At 45.5% G+C, this 21,270-nt stretch overlaps 1 protein-coding gene across 7 annotated transcripts in view; it reads left to right on the top strand.

The window, feature by feature from the left end:
- FAM107B (family with sequence similarity 107 member B) overlaps positions 1-21,270 on the top strand; it is a 257,258-nt gene that overhangs the window by 158,005 nt on the left and 77,983 nt on the right. For 2 of the 7 annotated variants that reach the window (XM_073018734.1, XM_073018735.1), the window contains exon 1: positions 12,135-12,292. The exons of 1 other annotated variant lie outside the window; for it this stretch is intronic. Coding sequence is in view for 1 of the 6 variants with exons in the window: in XM_073018731.1 (XP_072874832.1) it covers positions 21,128-21,143 (16 nt within the window). In the remaining 5 variants the exon portion in view is untranslated. Of the gene's footprint in view, positions 1-12,121; positions 12,293-12,744; positions 12,764-20,297; positions 20,316-21,125; positions 21,144-21,270 lie in introns of those variants that run through there. 4 more of the 7 variants (XM_073018733.1, XM_073018737.1, XM_073018740.1 and 1 more) reach the window with 4 other exon arrangements.

Below are 21,270 nucleotides of genomic sequence, written 5' to 3'. Positions count from 1 at the left end.
TACTTTTGAAGCTCAAGTTTCCAGTAGCTCTGTAGAACGGCTAATCAGATTTTTTTCCTACATATAAAGCTGAGTCTTAAGAACACTCATTCCAACAAATGTGCAACATGCCCTTGTAGTTCAGCTTTATTAAAATTTTCAATAAAGATCCTCAGTTTTGCCGTCCACAAGCAGGTCAATATTATTATTGTTTTAAAAAAACCACTGTCCTTAAGGCTCTTTATTTAACACAGCAGGGAAATATCTAACCTCTTTTAGAAAGTTTTAAAATAATGGTTATAAAATGTTTGAAGGAATAAACTATTAAGGGAAGTTTTTGTGATTATTTTATACAATTGGGAAGTAATATAATGATGCCTAAGTAATTCCGTTATACTTATTTTTAATTTAATTTGATAAATATCTGTCTAGCTCTGATTATGAAGTTCTTGTTGTGCTAAGCACTAAAAAAAGATTAAAACATTGATTCCTGCCTGCCTTAAAGGTTGACAAGGTAATTAGGGAACACATACAAAAAATTATTACAATAAGAAGTTTGTGGCCGGGCGCCGTGGCTCAAGCCTGTAATCCCAGCACTTTGGGAGGCCGAGGTGGGTGGATCATGAGGTCAGGAGATCAAGACCATCCTGGCTAACACAGTGAAACCCCGTCTGTACTAAAAATACAAAAAAGTTAGCAGGGCACGGTGGTGGGCGTCTGTAGTCCCAGCTACTCGGGAGGCTGAGGCAGGAGAATAGTGTGAACCCGGTAGGCGGAGCTTGCAGTGAGTCGAGATTACACCACTGCACTCCAGCCTGGGCCACAGAACGAGACTCCGTCTCAGAAAAAAAAAAAAAAGAAAAGGAAAAAGAAGTTTGTTCGCTTCTCAAGTATAGAATGGTGCTTTTTATTTAACTTATTCTGTTCCCAAATCTAGCTCACTCCTTTCCACACAGATACTTAAGAAGTAATTTATAAATATTAAATGCTATTAAAAAATTAAAGAAGCAGTTGGTCTAGGTTACAAAAGTTAAGGGAGGCCTCGTGACAGACCTAAGGTTTGAACAGAAGCTTAATGCATGGGCAAAACTTGGATCTGCTAACAGGGGAGGAAGAGCATGTCTACTAGAGGGAGCATCATGAATGAAGATTGGGAAGTGGAAGTGTGTGTTTATGCCTCATAGGAAAAATGGCTAGAGTAGAGAGTTCACTTCAGCAAGGCCTAGGCTTAATATCCAGAAGACCAAAATATATCCATTAATTCTCTCCCTACAAGATCATTCCTATCAGCCTACGGATAATTATTCGTTTCTGCCTTTTTTTTTTTTTTTTTTTTTGAGATGGTGCCTCACTCTGTCACTCAGGCTGGAGTGCAGTGGTGCAATCTCAGCTCACTGTAGCCTTCACCTCCCAGGTTCAAGCAATCTTCCTGCTTCAGCCTCCCAAGTAGCTGGGACTACAGGCACATGCCACCATGCCCAAAAAAATACAAAAAATAATTTTTGTGTTTTTAGTAGAGATGGGTTTTCATTATATTGGCCAGGCTGGTCTTGAACTCCTGACCTCAAGTGATCCACCTGCCTTGGCCTCCCATCGTGCTAGGATTACAGGCGTGAGCCACCACGCCCAGCCATTTCTGCCATTTTTAAAAACAAGCAAAGCAATGAAACAAAACCTTTCTTGGCCCTGGATTCCCCTCTGTCTACTGCCGTTGACAAAGCTGCCTATAATAGCTGCCTCTAATTGCTCTTTACCCATTATGTCTTGAAGCCACTCCAGCCAGGTCTTCATCCCCACTGCTCCCCGAGTGATTCTTGAGTTGGTAAACACTCCGTGTCTCATGCAACCTGGTAGCAGTGTTTGACAAAGGTGCCCATCACATCCTCTCCTGCTTGAAACCCTCGGTTGGTCTCCAGGTTTCATTCATAGCTCCCTTGGGTCCCATTCACTTTCACTGGCCATTCCTTCTCTCTCTCTCTTTTTTTTTTTTTTGAGACAGAGTCTCGCTTGCTGTGTCGCTCAGGCTGGAGTGCAATGGCATGATCTTGGCTCACTGCAACCTCTGCCTCCTGGGTTCAAGCAATTCTCCTGTCTCAGTCTCCCGAGTAGCTGGGATTATAGGCATGGGCCACCACGCCCGGCTAATTTTTGTATTTTTAGTAGAGACCAGGTTTTGCCATGTTGGTCAGGCTGATCTTGAACTCCTGACCTCAGGTGATCCACCTGCCTCAGCCTTCCTAAGTGCTAGGATTACAGGTGTGAGCCACCGCACTAGGCTCCTTCTCTGTCTCTTTTGCCAGTTCCCAGCAGCTCCCCGACCACCAAATGCCAGGGCGCCCTGGGCACAGGCCTCAGTTTCTCCCTTGGTGATGAACACAGGCTCCTGGCTTTCAGTATCACGCACACTGATGGCTTCTGATCATGCTCAGAGCCTCTAAGAGCCCACAGGACTTCATGTGATCTGTGACCCTCACAGGACAATGACTGTTAGGGGGAAAAGAAAGAAGTGACTTCAAGTTTTATTGATTGATTGATTGATTGATTGATTGAGATGGAGTCTCACTCTGTTGCCCAGGCTGGAGTGCAGTGGCACGCTCTCGGCTCACTGCAACCTCTGCCTCCCACCTTCAAGTGATTCTTCTGTATCAGCCTCCCGAGTAGCTGGGACTACAGGTGCCCACCACCATGCCTGGCTAATTTTTGTATTTTTAGTAGAGACAGGTTTTCACCATGTTGCCCAGGCTGGTCTCTAGCTCCTGACCTCAAGTGATCTGCCCACCTCGGCCTCCCGAAGTGCTGGGATTACAGGTATGAGCCACCGCCCCCAGCTGACTTTGAATTTTAATAAAAGAAAAGCCAGTGGTCCGACTTTGAGGGGAAAGTGTTGTATAATTTGTTTTACTAGATTAGCCTAGCCGATGTGGCCTGCTTGTGCGATGACTTGAGTCATAGTGTATACCTGTGTGGGGCAGACAGAAGGAGAGCAGTATTAGTGCAGATGTGCTCTGACAATTGTGTGTCTGTGGGCCAGGCAGAATTTGATAGAGATGGAGAGAAAAATGTAGATTTGAGAGAAATGATAGACAAAGCAATGTCTTGGTTTTGTCACCAAAGTAGATGTGGGGCTTAAGTGAGGAAATTAAGATTATTTTGAAGTTTGTGCAGTGAAAAAAACTGTCAGGGTTAATAAGGGGGCATGGGGTAAATAAGGAAGTTCCGAGTAAAAAGAGAAGTTCTGCTTTTTATTAGTTATATGGATAAACTGTCTTTTAAAAGATTATGAATCTCTCCAATCAAGCTAAGAATAGTCATGAGCAAATCATTCTTAAAATCAATTTCCATACCACTAGGTTCCTTCTGTTCTATGATAACATTTTAATTGCCAGGTCAATTCATTGAAAGTTTATGGGCTCAGTGCGGTGGCTCACATATATAATCCCAGCATTTTGGAAGGCCGAGGCAGACAGATCACTTGAGGTCAGGAGTTTGAGACCAGCCTGGCCAACATGGTGAAACCCCATCTCTCCTAAAAATACAAAAATTAGCCGGCCATGGTGGTGCACGCTTGTAATCCTAGCTACTCAGGGACTGAGGCAGGAGAACTGCTTGAACCTGGGAGGTGGAGGTTGCACTGAACTGAGATTGCACCACTGCACTCTAGCCTGAGTGACAGAGTGAGACTCTGTCTCAAATAAATAAATAAAATTTAAAAAAGAAAGTTTACCTATTTCATCCTGAGTCACTTGTATTTTTCTAGGAATTTTTATTTCATCTACATTTCCAGACAAAGTTGCTCATGGTGTTTTTGTATGCTTTTTTAGTTTTGGGGTATCTACAATTATGTCTCCATTTTTATTCCCAATGTTTTTTTACTTGTTCTTTCTCTGTGTATCTTTGTCTCTCAGCCTGTCTGTCACTTATCATTTTGGACAAAGGTCTGTTATTTTCTTTGGTCTGTCAAAGACAAGGACAGTTCTGTCATATCTTTGTATTTCTTTCTTTTGTCCTTGTAATTATTTGTGTATGAAATGATACACATGATAGCAAATGGCTGAAGCAATTGTTGCAGAGAGAAATGAGCTGAGAAAAGCAGGTGCATGTCAAAGTACAGTTTCCTGCAATGTGTGTCAGCTGTGGACTTAGAAAAAGGAGGCCACCAGAACAAGCTAGAATCTTGGACAGGGTAAGTAAGGAAGGACAGGGCAGGTTGTTTTGAGTGCTGATGGCATCTGAGAGAGGAACAAAGAGACTTGCAAAATCTCTCCAGAAACTGCCCTCAGCTGCCCAAGAAGGATTCTGTCCTTCCATCATGCATTCATTCTCTCTTTTTCCTTATAAAGTTCAAACTTTTATTAAATTAACATTATCCAGCAAACATTAACATTAGTTAGAATTTTAGTTTAAATTTGGTGGAACAAATAGAAGAGTGTTATTACCTGAACAGCAGTTTTAAAAGTCCAGTAATCATTAGCAGTTCAAATGTGTGGGTCACACACTTCTCTAAGCAGAGTTAATAAGCAAACCTTCTCTGGCACGATTTAACATTAGCTGCAGTTTGAACTTTACTTCTAAGGTTGGAGTGGATCACACAGCCCTCTCTTCCAGCCAAGCCTGGACAGCAACCCAACTAAAGCTGGAACTTTTTATAGAAATAAGGACTTATATATAAAACATGTATATATATTTATACTCATACACGTACACACACATGCATACACATACGCATATATAAGGACATAAAAATGTTTTATATGTATGAGGATATAAACATAAAAATGTATGTATTTAGTGGCTGAGCGTGGTGACTCCCAGCTAATAACTAGCAAGAAAAAACATATACATATGTATTTTTATATATATTTATAAATGAATGAGCTTAGAAGAGGACCTTGAGCTCCAAACGAGATGAACTATGATCCCTGCCAAGATCTTGATTTTGATTTTCGGAGGCCTTCAGCAGAGAATGCAGCCATGCCATTTCTGGACTAGAGAAATAGCTATGAATTCATTTACCGTTAAGACCAGAGGAGGCTGAAGCTTTGGTTAAGTTTCTTATCCAAGGTCACCAGGCAGATCTCTTTAGTCCTAGCCTAGCCTTCCTTCCATTCTTCCGTAAACTGATTTTATTGCAATTAATAGAAGTTAGGTGACTATATATATATAACTGGCATTCGACTAGTTATTAATAATATAAGCATTCCAAGGGATACTTTCTGCTAATGGAAATGTGTGTATCTAGAGTGAATATATCAGAAAGAAGAAAAAGAAGTTGGAGCAAACTATAGAATGTTCACAGAAATTTGGCCATTTGTATTATATGTTAGTTATTTGAATCAGGAAATTTACAGAAATTATCTTCATATTGCTTAATTGCAGAGATGGCTTGTTTACTCATTAGTATCTATCATGAAGATATCTTAATATTTTTGACAGGATGAACACTTGAGGATTTTGTTCCTGGTCTCTTTGCTATTTAGAGATCTTAGTTTTAATACACAGGAAGACTCTCAGGAAATCCTTTTTTCTGGTTTTGGATTCATGGAAAGAAAAAAAAACGTAAAATGCAGATCTTTGCATCGTTCAGGAGTCATTTATGTGAGTAACAGCTGTTTCTCTTGATTCTTCGTGATGTCCAGTTACAAGTTAGAACCACCATTTCATAGAGTACCTTTGATTTTAAAATTGTGAACAATGAAAAGCAAGTGGTCTTTAAAAATGAAATTTAGTATTTTAGGCAATACATATATTAAGCGTTTGGAAAATAAAACTCTCCTGAATTTGTAAACTCTCTAGAATTGGCAAAGTACTCAGTTACATCATGAAATACGGCTCTGTTTTGGAGCTTGCAAAGTGCTTTTGCAGCGGATAACTACTGCAGGGGACAATACTTATCTTTACTGTTGGTGCTATTAGCATATTTAATGAAGGAATTCCATTCCTGTGCTCACAAATGCTCATACACAGAGGCTCTTTTAATGAAACAGCTTATCATCTGGTTTCTAACATATTCTTTCAGATTTGGGCATATCATTTTGATCCTTCCTAAGTACTATTAATTTAAAAAGGTACGCATGTGCTATATTTGCTTGGCAAACCACACAGCTTTTCACAAAAATTTTCCACAAATGAGTTCTCTAAGTCTCTTTATTGAAAAGCATTATCTTCCTGGGTTATGGAACATTACATTAATATCATACAACAATTGTGCAAACTAGTTAAGCAAAATAAAGGAAATTCTGTTATATTTACATGATTTTGCTATTTAAATGATAAAATTAGGATGCCATATTCTTTTTTTTTTTTTTGTGGGGGGATGGAGTGTCGCTCTGTCTCCCAGGTTGGAGTGCAGTGGCGCGACCTCGGTTCACTGCAAGCTCTGCCTCCCGGGTTCACGCCATTCTCCTGCCTCAGCCTCCCGAGTAGCGGAACTACCAGTGCCCATCACCACGCCCGGCTAATTTTTTGTATTTTTAGTAGAGATGGGGTTTCACCATGTTAGCCAGGATGGTCTCGATTTCCTGACCTCGTGATCCACCCGCCTCAGCCTCCCAAAGTGTTGGGATTACAGGCGTGAGCCACCGCGCCTGGCCTGGGTGCCATATTCTTAACTTTGTTTTCCTTTCCCTATTTTTTTCAGTATTCAGGTCATCAGGGTTCAATGAAGACTTGGTAACCATTGAATCATGTGGGAGCTCGGTTATTACTCAATAAGAATTCCTTCTTAGGCCTGGTTCCTGGTTTACTGCTGAGCTCTGCATGTGATACCTCTCCAAGGCTTCCACCTTCTGCCTGCCCTCACATTCTATGTTTATATTAAAGAGCATGTGTTTGCCTATCCTTCCATCTATCACAGAATTCTAAGATAGCCTCCACAATTCCTGGCCTCTGGTATACACACATCTTCTCTAGTTATTCAGTCATAATCTAGGTATTGCTGTGAAGGGATTTTGCAGATTTAAGGAAGGTCTCGAGTCAGTTGCCTGTCCAGATAGGAAGATGATCTGGGTGTGCCCGACCTAATCACATGAGTACTTTAAATCTAAATCTAGAACCCAAGATGGTTGAGTCAGAGATTGGAAGCATAGAAGGATTTGTTGAGACACTGCTCACCAGAAGATGGAGAGGGCCACATGATGAGGTTTCTGGGCAGCCTTTAGCCTTTAGCAGCTGAGAGTAGCTCTCAGCTGCCAGCAAAGAAACTGGGTCCTCAGTCCTATAGCCACAAAGAACTGAATTCTGTCAGCAATCTGAATGACCTTAGAAGAGGACCTTGAGCTCCAGACAAGATGAACTATGAGCCCTGCCAAGATCTTGATTTTAGCTTTGGAAGGCCTTCAGCATAGACCTCAGTCATGGCATTTCTGGACTGAAAAAAGGATGAGTCAATATCTGGGTGTTATAAGCCACTAAGTCTATGGTAAGATGTTATGCAGCAATAGATATCTAAAACACTGATTTAGAACCCAATCCACCTTAGTTGCATTACAGTCCCAAAGCCTTTGTTCTTTTTTCTTTCCCCCATCTTTTTCTTATTTAAACCAAAAACAAATAAGCAGAAATTAACTATTTTCTTTGACCTATCAGTTGAGGCCATGAGGTCAATACAAATGTACTGAATCTGTCCTTGTGGGTTTTGTGTTGAATGGCAAAGTGTTTTTGTCTTATCATCGGAAAGATTTCCCTTGAGACTATTGTTAGCACCTGTTACTTTGCCCTCCATTCTGTAGTTCCTCATGTCTGATTTAGAGGAAGATTATCTGCAAGGATGGCCACAAGAATTCCTCCTCTCCTAGTACCACACGCAAGCCCTGTTGCAACATGACTACTGCTTCTACCATCAAGGGGAGTCTGTTTCCCCAAACCTCAGATTTGGGCTGACATTGTGACATTTTTAATGGTAGAATGTAGCAGAATTCTATCATTCTTCTAGACCTATAACGCTACAGCTCCAGGGGCCTTACCACTTCCTCTTTCTCCCTCCTGGACCGGGCGGCTGTGTGAGGAAGTCCTATCTAGCCTCCCGAGAGGCCATACAAGGGGATTTGAGATGCCAGAGCTGACAGCTGCCATCAACTTCTGGACTTTGAGGCCACTCAGGGCAAGCCAGTCCCTGGCTAACCTCCCAGTTGACTGCAAACGCATGACAGAGCCAAACTAATGCCACATGGGGCAGAAATAAGATATCCCAGCTGAGCCTTGTCCAAACTGCCAACCCACAGTATTGTGAGCAAATCATGTGCTCTTATTTTAAGCCGCTAAAGTTTTGAGGTGATGTGTTATACAGTCGTAGATAATTGACACAGAATGAGAGAGCATGGCTTAAAAATAGGATTTTAAAATTAAGATTTTATTTCTTTTTGAATGGATTACGACTCAAATGTCCACGTACACAGTGCAAAATTTAAGATACAAAAGAGTATACATGTCAAAACACATTTCCCCTCCTCTAGAGCATTGTTAAGTTTTTCTCATCTCTTTGGAGCTCTTCAGCATGGTGGTTTGGGTGTAAAGTAACAATTTTAAGATTATGCATGAGGAAAATGACCCAAGTAGAAGATAAAAAAGCAACACATCTTATTCCAAATTGATTTGCTTTGTATCATTTTATGTCCCCAAATATTCATTTCTGCTTTCTTCAATTTTCCTTTGGGATGAATTTACAAGGTCCCCAGATGTCCAAGCTAAAGGATGAGGTCATAGCAGAGTATATGGTGACCCTGTAGGTTGCTGCTCTGAAATGGAAAATTATTATGTATGTTTTCCAGTAATGCAAGATCAGAGAATCTATCACCAGTGATGGGTTAAATGACTCAGAAACCATTCAGCGGCGTGTTCCCTTTGTATTGTAAGGGAAATCAGTATTTGTATTGAAAGCAAATCAGTAAAGACCATCTAAGCCACCTGATAAACTGTGTCAGCCCCATAACAAAATCTTAAACACAACCCAGCAGGCTATTTAGGCCACTAGTTCCCCTTACTTTTTCCAGAGTCCTGTCTACATTCAGAATGTGAAATCTACAGTATATCAGACTCGGGCTGAAGGTCCGGTGTTACCTGGTATAACCCTGGGAAGTACCAGGCTTATGCATTCAACAACATCTATCACACACACAGTGATATGTTGCAGACACTCTGGTGGATGGTATGGATACAAATGGAAATATCACCATAGCTCATAACCTTTAAGCTTTTATTTCCCGGGATCCACCCACAGTGGCTCCAGGGGCCCCAAACCAAATTGGATACTTGATCTTACCTGTATTAAAACCCCCCTAAGATTCCCTAGGGATGTGAGATATTCAGTCCAAAAGAGCAGTTTTAACATATTGATATTGGCCTCCTGTCTTTTATTTGAATTAATAAATTCAAAGTAAATACTTGCTCTTATTTGTTTCTGGTTTAAAAGAAATTATGGTACCTGGTACAAAAGGTAGCATGGTGACTTTGAGCCTGTAGGCATTTATACCCTGGAGTATGGAACGAGCCTTGGTTTCTATTTCTCTCATGGGGCAGGGAAAAGACCATGGTGACTTATCACATTCAAACACTCTGCCTGGCCTTGCATCACAGATGTTCATCCAGGCTACTTTGGATGGAGAAGTCAGGCTCACTGCTGAGTTGGGGTTTAGAATCTCGAATCCAATGCACGCTTCTCCTATTCATCTGATGGGGCTGCCATAACCGAATACCCCAGACTGAGTGACTTAAACAAGACATTTCATTTTCCCACAGTTCTGAAGGCTGGAAGTCCAAGATCGAGATGGCAGCAGGGCTGGTTTCTGGTGAAGTCTCTCTTTCTGGCTTGTAGTTGGTGGCCTTCTCATTGCGTCTTCATGTGGCCTCTTCTCTGAGTTTGGGCAGAGAAAGAGAGAGTGGGGAAAGGGACAGGGGGGAAGGAGGGAGGGAGAGAGGAAGAGAGAAGGAAGGAGGGATCTGGTGTCTCTTTCTCCTTATATAAGGCCACGAGACCTATGAGCTTAGGGTCACACCCTTATGACCCTGTTTAACCTTAATTACCTCCCTATAGGTCCTGTCTCCAAATACAGTCACATTGGGGGTTAGGGCTTCAACATATGAATTATAGGGGTATGTGGTACACAGTTTAGTTCATAACACTTCCCATATGCCAGATATTACATTAGGCAAGTGGATATAAAGATATATATATATGTCAAGCACAAACTCTGGGCTCACAGAGGTACATATTTACAATACAGTGCAATAGTGGCAATACCGTGCCGGGTATGGGAGGGGCAGAAAAGATCCATCTAGCCTGAGCAGGTCAGGAAAGGTTTTCCAGAGAAGGCTGATTCTCAGAGAGGAGAGGAGCTCTTGGGGATGGGTGAAGTTCTGCTAGGCAGAGGGGAAGCCCGTGGAAGAGCATGACAAGGCCATACATTCATTATTTCATCCAGTCTTCATCACAGAGCAGGGCCACTTAGCAAATACGGCGCTCTGGCTGAGTGGAGTCTTGGTTGTTTGCTGGGGAGCTCAGACTTGATAATGTAGCAGGAAGCAGGCACCCACTAAAGTGTTTCAAGCAGAGGAGGAAACTGAGCATCTTGCACCTGGAAAGTTCACTCACACCCCAGAAAGTTCAGAGGAAAACCATGTGTTAGATCAGAGGCTGGGGCCAGTTAGGAAGCCCCTGCCACCATATTGTGACTGAGCCCAAAGGCAACAGTGGCAGTGCCAAAGGAGGGGGAGGAATTGCACACGTTGCACAGGCCTTGGAGTTGATGCCAATGTGGGGAGGGAGGGAGACAGTTTAGGCTGGATCCTAGGTTTTAGTCTGGTGACTGGTGGAGCCATTGTCAAGAACAGAAACACAACTCAAGGACGGGAGAGAAGGAAGAATCATAGGAAACACCATGTATAAAGTTCATGGAATTCAACTTCCTGAGCTGGGAAGGAGTTTCTTTAAGTTCTCTGGCAGCGATTCCAGCCCTCAGTGGGTTCCAGGGAACCACGGATGGCCAGACTCTTACACGGTTGGCAGGCTGTGGTTTAGAGCATGGTGTGTGATAGATATCTTTGGAATAAGTAATTTGTTTACCACAATCCATAACTGATGTGACTTTTCTGTATGACTATGACCCAAACTGTCTTAGTCAGAAAAATTTCCCCATAAATAAGCCCTTAGTCATCTGTTGCCAAGATAATGAAAAAGCTTTTGATCTAAAATTCACGAACCTGTTGTCTTTTTGCTACGCTGAAACAGATACTGTTTCAGTCCCTGATTTTGTACCTGCTGTGATTCAAGTAGATGGTAATCTCAGAGCCTTAGGGTTGGTCAGAGCAGCACTTGTAAAAGAGCTGAAGACAAGGAGATCAGAGAGCAGATAAGAGGCAGAATAAACCCTTTCTTTCTGCATATTTAAATTTCCAATTACCCTTTCATGAAGGGATGGGAGGAAAATGGGTGAATCCCCAGGTCACTGGGTTTTGATTTGTACAATTACAAGGAATGTCTCCTTTTCCTCCCTGATTCCGTCTGCGTTTTCTTCCAGGAGGAACTGGCAGGATTTCTATGGGGACGGCCTCTAAGCATCGCAGGCTTGCCGGGGAGACGGAGCCCGGACACCCAGCAGCCAGATGCTCTTGGGTACCTGTGTGTGTGAGACAGAATGAGAGAGAGAGAGACGGCGGGTGGGGACAGAGAGAGAGAGAGAGAGAGAATGAAAGAATGAGACGGGGAGAGAGAAAGAATGAAAGAAAGACAATGAGACAATGAGAGAGAAAGAGATTAAGGGAGAGAGAGATAAAAAGAAGAGAGAATGTGACACAGAGAGAGACGCAGAGGGAGAGAGCGACGGAACCAGGGAGTGAGAAAACAGGAGAGTGAGTGCCCTGGCGCTTTGCGGCTGTGACCTACGCGGCCGCCTTCCCACTTTCCCGGTCGTCCGGGGCCGCCGCGCTTCCCCTCCAGCCCTCGCTCCCACCGAGTCCCCGAGGCCGAGCGCTGGAGCCCCTGCTGGCGCCCCTCCCGGTGCGGATGCCCGGCCTTTCTGGATCTCCGCCTGACGCGCGCGAGCGGTGGAAGGAAGGCGGGGGCGGGGCTGCTGGGGGCGGGGCGCGTCGGGGGTGTGGCCTTGCCCGCCCCGCCCCGCCCCGCCCCGCCGCTTAATTCGGACGCGCGGGGCCGCGGAGAGCGACAGCCGCCCTGAGCCGGACTGGCTTGCGGGTCGGGCCGCTGCCGCCGGAGCCGCCCTCGCGCCGCCTCGGGCCGCCGCGGAACAGTCGGGCCGCTGGGCGCCGCCGTGGGTGCCCGGAGCGAGCCGGGAGGGAGCCGCGCGTCTTTGTGCGCGCCGAGGTAGGTTCGGCTCCCGCACTTACTTTGCACACAAAGACGAGGGGCGCGGGGAGGCGGGCGGCGGCCCGGCCCGACCCCGGCTCCGGGGACCCTCTCGGCGGGCGGGCGGGTGGGGGGTCCCCGAGCGCCGGGGGCGGGGGACTTGCGGGGACTGCGGGTCACCCCGTGCGGCGCCCGGGAGGTGCCGAGGCTCAGGGCCCGCACGCGGCTGGGCCGGGCGAGGGGCGCCGCGGAGGCGGGGGCGCTGCGGGGAAGGGGCCCAGCGGCCGCCCGGCTCATTGTGCCTCCTCGGTGTTGCCGCTGGGGAGCCCTACGCGGCGCGGGGTGCTTGCCCTCTGCGCCTCTCGCTCCGCGGCGCCCGGCGTGGACCGGGTCGCGCCCCGACGCCAGCCCCCGCCCCGCAGACAAAGCCGGAGCCGGGGAGGTTCGCCCCGCGCCGAAGGTGGCCGTGACACTGACTGCAGTCTGCAAGTAACTTTTCGTCTTTTGCCCCTTCTCTTTCTCCACTGTTCCAGTGAACCCAGCATATGGAGTGGTGTGACACACACAAGGAGTCCTAATACAATTTGGGTTCCATAATTTCCCCCAGGCATCTTTAGGTCCCTTGGAGGTGGCACTGATGCGTATGGCAAAGTGTTAGTGTTGTGTAGGGGGTGGTGTTCACCACTTGTGAAATCTGCAAGAGGAATTAGGTTGAGAGGGTGAACTGCAGATTTCATTCTCTCCTGCAAGGTACCAAGCCTCCTTCCTTCCTCCCTCCCAAAGATTTCAGGCAATGACAGCGGAGCAAAGTTACTTGATAGGATGGGAGCGATTTTGAGAGGACATAAAGAAAAACGGAATGAGGCCTGTTCAACTTCACATTCTTAAACTTGAGATTTGTTGCTATCAAGTACATCGGTTTTCTCCTCCAGCCACGTTTTCCTAACATCACTTTGGAAATTCTATCCAAGTGGCTTTAAGTTGAAATAGTGTCTGGGCTACCTGTCCAGAGAAGATTTCTTAGCGCCGCTGGTTTCCGGCTTAAACTTTTCATTAGAAAATTTTATATATTAATTAAAAAATTGATTGAAAAAATATAGAAGAAAACCACTCGTGCTCACCACCCAAACACACCCTAAGGATGAAGGCATCTTTGCTTAATTTATAACTTGGCCGCCAAAAAGTGTGTGAGTGTGATAGAGAGGGAAAGAGAGGGAGGGAGAGAGGGTGGGGTGGTAAATGAGAGCATTACTGACCAACTACATCAGCCTAAAATACATTTAATCATGATAATTCTACAATATTGGTATGCCACTTACATCCAAGATTAATACGGACAAGTTGTTTTGAAGTATATTTTCTTATAGGTTTGCAAGTAACCACCTGTACAGAAGGGAGAAGAAAGATACAGGAAAAACAATGTAGATTTCCACTTTATTTGGAAGAATGGGCTGACAAAGTTTTATGGACTATATTTTTGAATTCAGGAGTCATTTGGGATTGACTTTTGTCTTTAAATGAAATCTTTCAGCTTTAAAAATATTTAAAAAGTTACGTTGTGTTCTGAGATTCGTGAGAAATATGTGATGGAAAGGAATTCTTGTTTGTGGAACAAGGAATAGCAGTGATTGTACAACTGAGTGCATGCTGGTTTCTTAAAGACCTTTCACTGAGAAAGTAAAATAAGAGTTTTCCTGAGAGTTGTGAGTTGTGTTGAGTGTGTATGTTCTTTTAAAATAAAATCGTTCTTTAGCCACAGATTTGGCCACTGGACGCTTTTGTCATTACGTACTTTTATTTTCCTCTTGTAACATTTTTGGACTTTTGAATTCTCTAATATGCAAAATAAAAAGAGGTCTTTGAGACAACCATTTAGAGGTAGGTTGATCATTAGATGATGCAATACATTTTGAAGTCAGAAGAATTTACAAGAAGGAAGTCGTGGCTATGTACACTCAGGTGCATTTTTGTTGCAGTTCCTAACACTTGGAGCGCTTTAATCTGCACGCACGCTGAGCGTTGCGGTGTAGTAGTGGCCTGTGAGTGAATGAGTCATGCATGTAGTCTGCTCTAACGATCGGCATTCCTTCAGGAGTCGTGATGCCTTTCTGTCTGCAAAAGTCGAACGAAGCTCCAATAGGAAATGTCACAATCCCCTACCCCAGGGGACTAGAGATCCCCTTCCTTGGATGGTTAAAAATGGACTTGGTTTGCACGTCTGAGAAATTGACATGTGAAATCTTGTTCCTGATGTGGGAGGATGGACGCTGTCATTCATTCATTCATTCAGTCTTTCCTTTGACTCTTAATTGTTTAAAATGTCACAAGTAAAGGTGGAAAAGAGTTTTACTGATTTTCTTTGGGAATGGTGGAGGGATAGAAGACTTATCTCCGGACGGAAAGAAGAAACACAGTAGATGAGGAATATAGTTGAATGTTATTCCTAACTTACCTTCTGCCCCTTCCCTCCAGAATTCTGTGTGCAAGCGTTTTGAGGAAATGAGTTGGGAGTTTGGGTGAGATCTAGATTTTGGGCATTTGTAGAAGTCCCCAGCTATCTTTGGGAGTCATTGCTCTTCTTTCAGCCTAGAGAAGGTGGCTATGGGTGCCACTGTGCTTTGGGCACACTCAGGGGTGGGAAAGCTGCCGTGAAGTGGGATGCCCTCCGTGTGCATCATGGGGTCAAGTATGGCCTTGGGATGACCTCATGAGACCTTGCTGCTTTTCCTTGTATAGTTCCCTTGTCTAATCATGGCCGATTTTTGCTTTCCTTCTTGAAGCAAACCATTTTTCTCTCCTTTTCCTTTCTGGTTCAAGAAGGGCTGGGCCTGAGCCATCTGAACTTTCCCTCACCCTAAGTACTTAGGAAACTTGCTGAAGAGGAATGGACAGTCTTACCCATCTCGTATCACTGATTCCAGTACCCCATCAGTGAAAGAAAGAAGATTATTTGGCAAGCTGGTTTAGATTGCCGTTTAGTCATGGTTCATGGACAAGGGGCTATTTTAAGGTTGACGGGGGAGGCTTTGCTTGTCATTTACTCTCCATTCACCAGACATTTAGTGCCCATCATGCACCAGGCACTGGGTTTACTACTGTTAACAAGACTACAAGGTAGGTGAGGAAGATATTTAAAGACTAGGCTGGGTACAGTGGCTCGTGCCTGTAATCCCAGTGCTTTGGGAGGCTGAAGCAGGAAGACTGCTTAAGGCCAGGAGTTTGAGACCAGCCTGGGCAACACAGTGACCTTCATCTCTACAGAAAATTAGCTGGTCACGCCTGTAATCCGAGGCATGCGGATCACGAGGTCAGGAGATCGAGACCATCCTGGCTAACATGGTGAAACCCTGTCTCTACTAAAAATACAAAAAAATTAGCCAGGCGTGGTGGTGGGCGTCTACTACTCGGGAGGCTGTAGTCCCAGCTACTTGGGAGGCTGAGGCAGGAGAATGGCGTGAATCCAGGAGGCAGAGCTTGTAGTGAGCCGAGATTGCGCCACTGCACTCTAGCCTGAGTGACAGAGACTCTGTCTCAAAAAAAAAAAAAAAAAAAATTAGCTGGGTGTAGCGGCGCGCTCCTGTGGTGGAAGCTACTCGGGAGACTGAGGCAGGCGGATTGCTTGTGACCAGGAGTTTGAGGCCAGGCTGGGCAACATAGTGACCCCTATCTCTACAACAAATTTTTAAAAATTAGCTGGGAGTGGTGGTGCATGCCTGTAGTTCCAGCTATTCTGGAGGCTGAGGCAGGAAGATCACTTGAGCCCAGAAGTTCAAGGCTGCAGTGAGCTGTGATCATGCCAGTACACTCCAGCCTGGGCGACAGAGTGAGAGCCTGTCGCTAAAAAACACATATACATAAAAAAAGAATTACACAAAATTACACAAAAATTGTTTAATTACAGTTAAGAGCTGGGAAGGGAAAGCAGTGCGTGGTGAATGAAGGTAGCTCGGAAAGAATGATGTCATGGCCAGTGAAGGTGGGGGTTGGGTATCTGACAGTGGGAATGTCAGAGTGGGTGGGTACAGCGGGCCGTGGAGCTGCGTGGGGATTTGCCCAGTGCCCATCAGTTCAGAGCCTGCCGGTAGGGGCTTAGCTGAACAGATGAGGTGGACTGTTCAGTTCTGTCTGGAATTTGGCTGAGGGGTTCAGACGCTTTGTCGTTTGGAATTGAGGTGGATCGGGAAAACGTATGGTTCTGTCCCAGTGTCCTTGCTGAAGGTAAACGTTATGGCCAGTAGCCCCGGGAAGCCAGTTGTGGTGGGATGTGGTGTCCTGAGCTGGCCTGGATTCCAGGAGTGAATCACGCAAGGCTCACCCGACTACAGCTGTGCCCACCAGAGGTTTTGTTGCTAATGAAAAGATAAGAGGGATTTGTGGGGAACGAGCGAGAAGACTTATTTAAGAACATTATTCGGACTCAGATGAGCTGTAGGAAGGAAAATGGGGAGAGAGATGCAGAAAAAGGAGGGAATCTTGCTTTGACACCAGGTGAACTCTTGACTTAGGGATTGACTTTTTTTTTAGTGAAAATAAATCTTTCAGCTTTAAAAATATTTAAAGAGTAAAATTGAGTTCTGAGATTCACGAGATGTATGTGATGGAAAGAGCTCTTTTTTTTGGTAGAACAAGGAATAGCAGTGATCCCACAGCAGGGTACATGCCGGCACTGAGAAAGTTAAAGAAGAAGGGCTTCCCTGTGAGGAGTGAGTTGTGTTGAGTTTATATGTTCTGTGGAAATAAGAATCATTATTCAGCTGCAGATTCTACATTCTTTTATGTTCCCTGATCAAAGATGTTTTACCAAAGATGTGAGTTAAGCATATCTTTTTTTAAAAAAATGTAGAGATGGGGTCTCACTATGTTGCCCCAGTTGATCTCGAACTCCTGGGCTCAAGTGATCCTCCTGCCCTGGTCTCCCGAAGTGCTGGGATTATAGGCATGAACCCCCAGGCCTAGCCGACCAAGGATGTGAGTTAAGCACATGTTAGTAGTCCTAAAACAGGCCCCGTGGTCTGTAGTGGTATTGGGGGTGTGTGTAAGTCACATGGTTTGGTGACAGTAATGTTTCCTCCACACAGCAAAGTCTTGGGGTTCCTGCTATGACAGAGAGACTGGGGTGTGAGAAGAGCACCCCCTTAGAGGCTGTGAGAGGGCAGGGGCTCTCTGGGCTGTTCAGCAGGGCTCTTCCTGGTGGGGCTGCTGAAGTCGTTAGCAGTCAGGAGACTTAGAAGTCTTGAAGTGGGGGGACGCTGAGCCCCAGCAACCCTCAGGTTATGTATGTGCTGTCAAGTCTCCCGCAGAAACAAGATAGAAAAATGCAGGTTGCAGACGGGTTCTTCCCGCCATGGCAGGTTTCGGTGCATTCAATTAGAGGGTTTTCCTTCCACATTCTCTGCTCTCCTTTCTGTTGTCATTGCTCACTTGAATTATGCTGGAACATCTCCAGGTGACAGCCCTGCCTCTGGCCACAGCCCTGAGCCAGAGGAGTGAAGTTGCTGAACGGAGCAAGGTGCTTAATGTGGTGTAGGGGAAAGGTTTGGAGCTGTGAGCCCGGCCTGCCAGGGTGAGGATCCAGGCCCCAGCTCTGTGACCTCCAGCAAGTCCCGTAACCCCTTTGAGCTGTAGCGTTCTCATCTGTGAGGCGCCCTGGGTTATATGCACCTCCCATGCATCGTGTGGACATGTGGTCCCTGAGATTTGGCAAATGAGGGGTGTTTATGCTGTTGTGCCAGTGCCCACGGTCTTTAAAAAAATGTTCTTTGCAAAATGTTACTGTGATAAGAGCACTCAACATGAGATCTACCCTCTTATTTATTTATTCTTTTGAGACGGAGTCTCGCTCTGTCGCCCAGGCTGGAGTGCAGTGGCGCTCGATCTCGGCTCACTGCGAGCTCCGCCTCCCGGATTCGCGTCATTCTCCTGCCTCAGCCTCCTGACTAGCTGGGAGCACAGGCATCTGCCACCCCGCCTGGCTAATTTTTTGTATTTTTAGTAGAGACGGGGTTTCACCGTGTTAGCCAGGATGGTCTCGATCTCCTGACCTTGTGATCCACCTGCCTCGGCCTCCCAAAGTGCTGGGATGACAGGCGTGAGCCACCGCGCCCGGCCAAGATCTACCCTCTGAAGAGATTTTTCAGCGTACGATGTTTTACTGCTGCCTGCAGGTGCAGCGTTGTGGGGGAGCTCTCTAGAGCTTAGTCCTCTTGCTGAACTGAAACCTCGTGCTCATGGATTGGTAACTCCCCATTTTCCCCCACCGCAGTCCCTGACAACCACCATTCCACTCTTCAAGTCTATGAATTTAGCTACTTAGATGCCTCGTCTGAGAGGAGTCACATGGTATTTGTCCTTCTGTGCCTGGCCTCTTTCAATTAGCCCTCCAGGTGCCTGCATGCTGGCGCTTGTGGCAGAACTACTGCTTTTCTAAGGCTGCCTGGTATTCCATTGTAGGTACATTACCATGCGTCTTTACCCATTCATCTGTCCTGGATGGTTAAGTTGGTTCCACAAAACTCCTGGAAGAAAACACAGGTGAAGACGTTCAAGACACTGGTCTTAGCGGTAGTTACATGAGTGCGACACTAGAAGCACAGGCAACAAAACCAAAACTAAACGAGACTGCATCGAACTAAAAAGCTTCTGCACAGCAAAGGAAATAGTCAATGGAGTAAAAAGGCAACCTGTGGAATGGGGAAAAATGTTGGCAAACTGCATATCCGATAAGGGGTTAATAACTAAAAAGTATAAGGGTTTCCCACAAATCAGCAGTAAAAAAACAAAGAACCCAACTCAAAAATGGGCTAAGGACTTAAACAGACATTTCAACTCAGAGTTTTTTATTTTTATTTTTTATTTTTTTGAGATGGAGTCTCACTCTGTCGCCCAGGCTGGAGTGCAGTGGCACCATCTTGGCTCACTGCAAACTCTGCCTCCTGGATTCAAGCGATTCTCCTGCCTCAGCCTCCCAGGTAGCTGGGACTACAGGCATGCACCAACATGCCCAGCTAATTTTTGTATTTTTAGTAGAGATGGGGCTTCACCATGTTGGCCAGGCTGGTCTTGAACTCCTGACCTCAAATAATCCACCTGCCTCAGTCTCCCAAAGTGCTGGGATTACAGGTGTGAGCCACCGTGCCTGGCCTCAACTCAGAGTGTTAGTAACGTAGCCGGCAGTGATGTCCAGATGCGGACACAGGGACACTTGGGAGGGAGGATGGGAGCTTTGTCCCTTGTCCCCGCCTGCTCCTCAGTATCTGTTCATGCCTTCAGGAGAGTTTTAAAGATAACCGGGTTTTCATATTAGAAATAGCCTGTTCTATTCTATTCTTGGACATGAGTTTTGGCATTGTTCCTAAAGTGTCATAATAAAGTGTATAGGAAAGAGGGCTGTCATACTGTGGTATAAGCTTTTCTGTGCCCTTATTAATATATGAGACAGAGCATACTTCGTCAAAGTAAAAACTCACGCTTTTTCCAAGTTTTAAGGTATCTGGGCCTGGTGAGAGCTAATGAGTTTACAAAAAATTGTACAGTCTCATGAAATCCTGCAGTATAAATAATCACAAGTGGTTTGTGAGTGTTTAATGTAGATGTATTAAAATTCCCGTGTCCTGGAGGAAGTTGAGAATGCCATTTGTGCATATGCGTATGTAGAGGGGGCTTTATAATATTCTTTCCCTTGTAACTTGATGCTATTTGAAACACGTAAAACTGGTCAGAGTTCTTTCTCATTTTTTCGTTTTTTAGTGGATGTGCAGGGCAATGTAGTATTTTGGAAAGAGAGAGGCCTAGGCTTTAAACATTTTCAGAATCTGAAGCCTGAGCTTGCCGTGAATGAGTGTATGACTTTTGAGCATGTCATTTTTTCTGTTTCCCAGTGTCGTCTTCTGTCAAACGGAAATAGTCACACTCGCTCACCTCTCAGAGTTGTCTTAGGGTGAGACAGAAGCCTGCATTCTTTATGCCTGCTTGTCCTTCTAGGGAATGCTCTGGAATTGGAACAGCCTGTGGGCCACCCCCCAGGATAGGTGACTCTTAGAAGGTGAGAGGAGGCACGGTCCGGGGTGTGCGAGAGAATCAGCTACATCATCTTTCAGGTTCCTGCCACGGTGGGTGGATTCTGTTACTCTGTGCCCATGAAATGGGAGGCGTCATAGAAGTCATAGACATCAGACGTAGAGTTTGACCTGAGTAAGTCAGTTGCCCTCTTGGGGCTCCCATATTCTTACCTGTGAAATGCAGTAATAATACTGGTAATGTTATTATTATCAATGAACAGTTCTTAATCACCTCATATGTGGCCAGGCATGGTGTCAAGTGCTTTATGACATTTCTTCATTCATTCAGCAACTATTTAATGAATGCTGCCGTATGCCAGGCACCGTTCCATGCTCTGGGGATCGGTGAGATCACTGGCTAGGATGGTGGAGGGGACAGACTGACTCCCTGCCTGCATGGAGGTTATATGCTAGCGCATGACAGAAGATAAATAGATATGTGGATGAGGTGATTCCTGTGGTCAGTGCTGTAAAGAAAACTAAGTCAGGTCAGGGGCCTGGAGTCTGGTGGGAGAGCAGGTCATGTTTTTAAGGATGAGGCCCCTCCAAGGAGGAGAATTTGAGATCTGAGTGAGTCAGCAAGGGGATGAGCCTCGCAGAAACAAGTGCAAATATCAGCTCAGTGGCTGGCAGGAACTTGCTGTGGAAGGAACGGCAAGAGGGCCTGTGTGGGAGGAGCCAGCGAGCAGGGCAGGAAGAGAGCTGTGCAGTGGGGTCCGAGGAGGCCTGGCAGGCCACGGTGAGGATGTGGCTGATGAGGAAGCCACAGGAGAGTTCTGAGCAGAGCATGCAGGAGATGGACCTTGTATTTTGTAAGTGTGTCCCTGTGGCTGTGGAGGGCCACGGGGACTGCAGAGGGCCAGGAATGGGAGCAAGGAGACCAGGGGTGCTGCTGGTAAGATAGAATGGAGTTGATACAAGAGAGAAAGGCATTGCGAG

The sequence above is a fragment of the Chlorocebus sabaeus genome, chromosome 9, assembly GCF_047675955.1.
Source record: "Chlorocebus sabaeus isolate Y175 chromosome 9, mChlSab1.0.hap1, whole genome shotgun sequence".
Taxonomy (NCBI): domain Eukaryota; kingdom Metazoa; phylum Chordata; class Mammalia; order Primates; family Cercopithecidae; genus Chlorocebus; species Chlorocebus sabaeus.
Note: the sequence above shows the minus strand (reverse complement) of the source record. Positions and strands in the feature narration are given on the sequence as shown.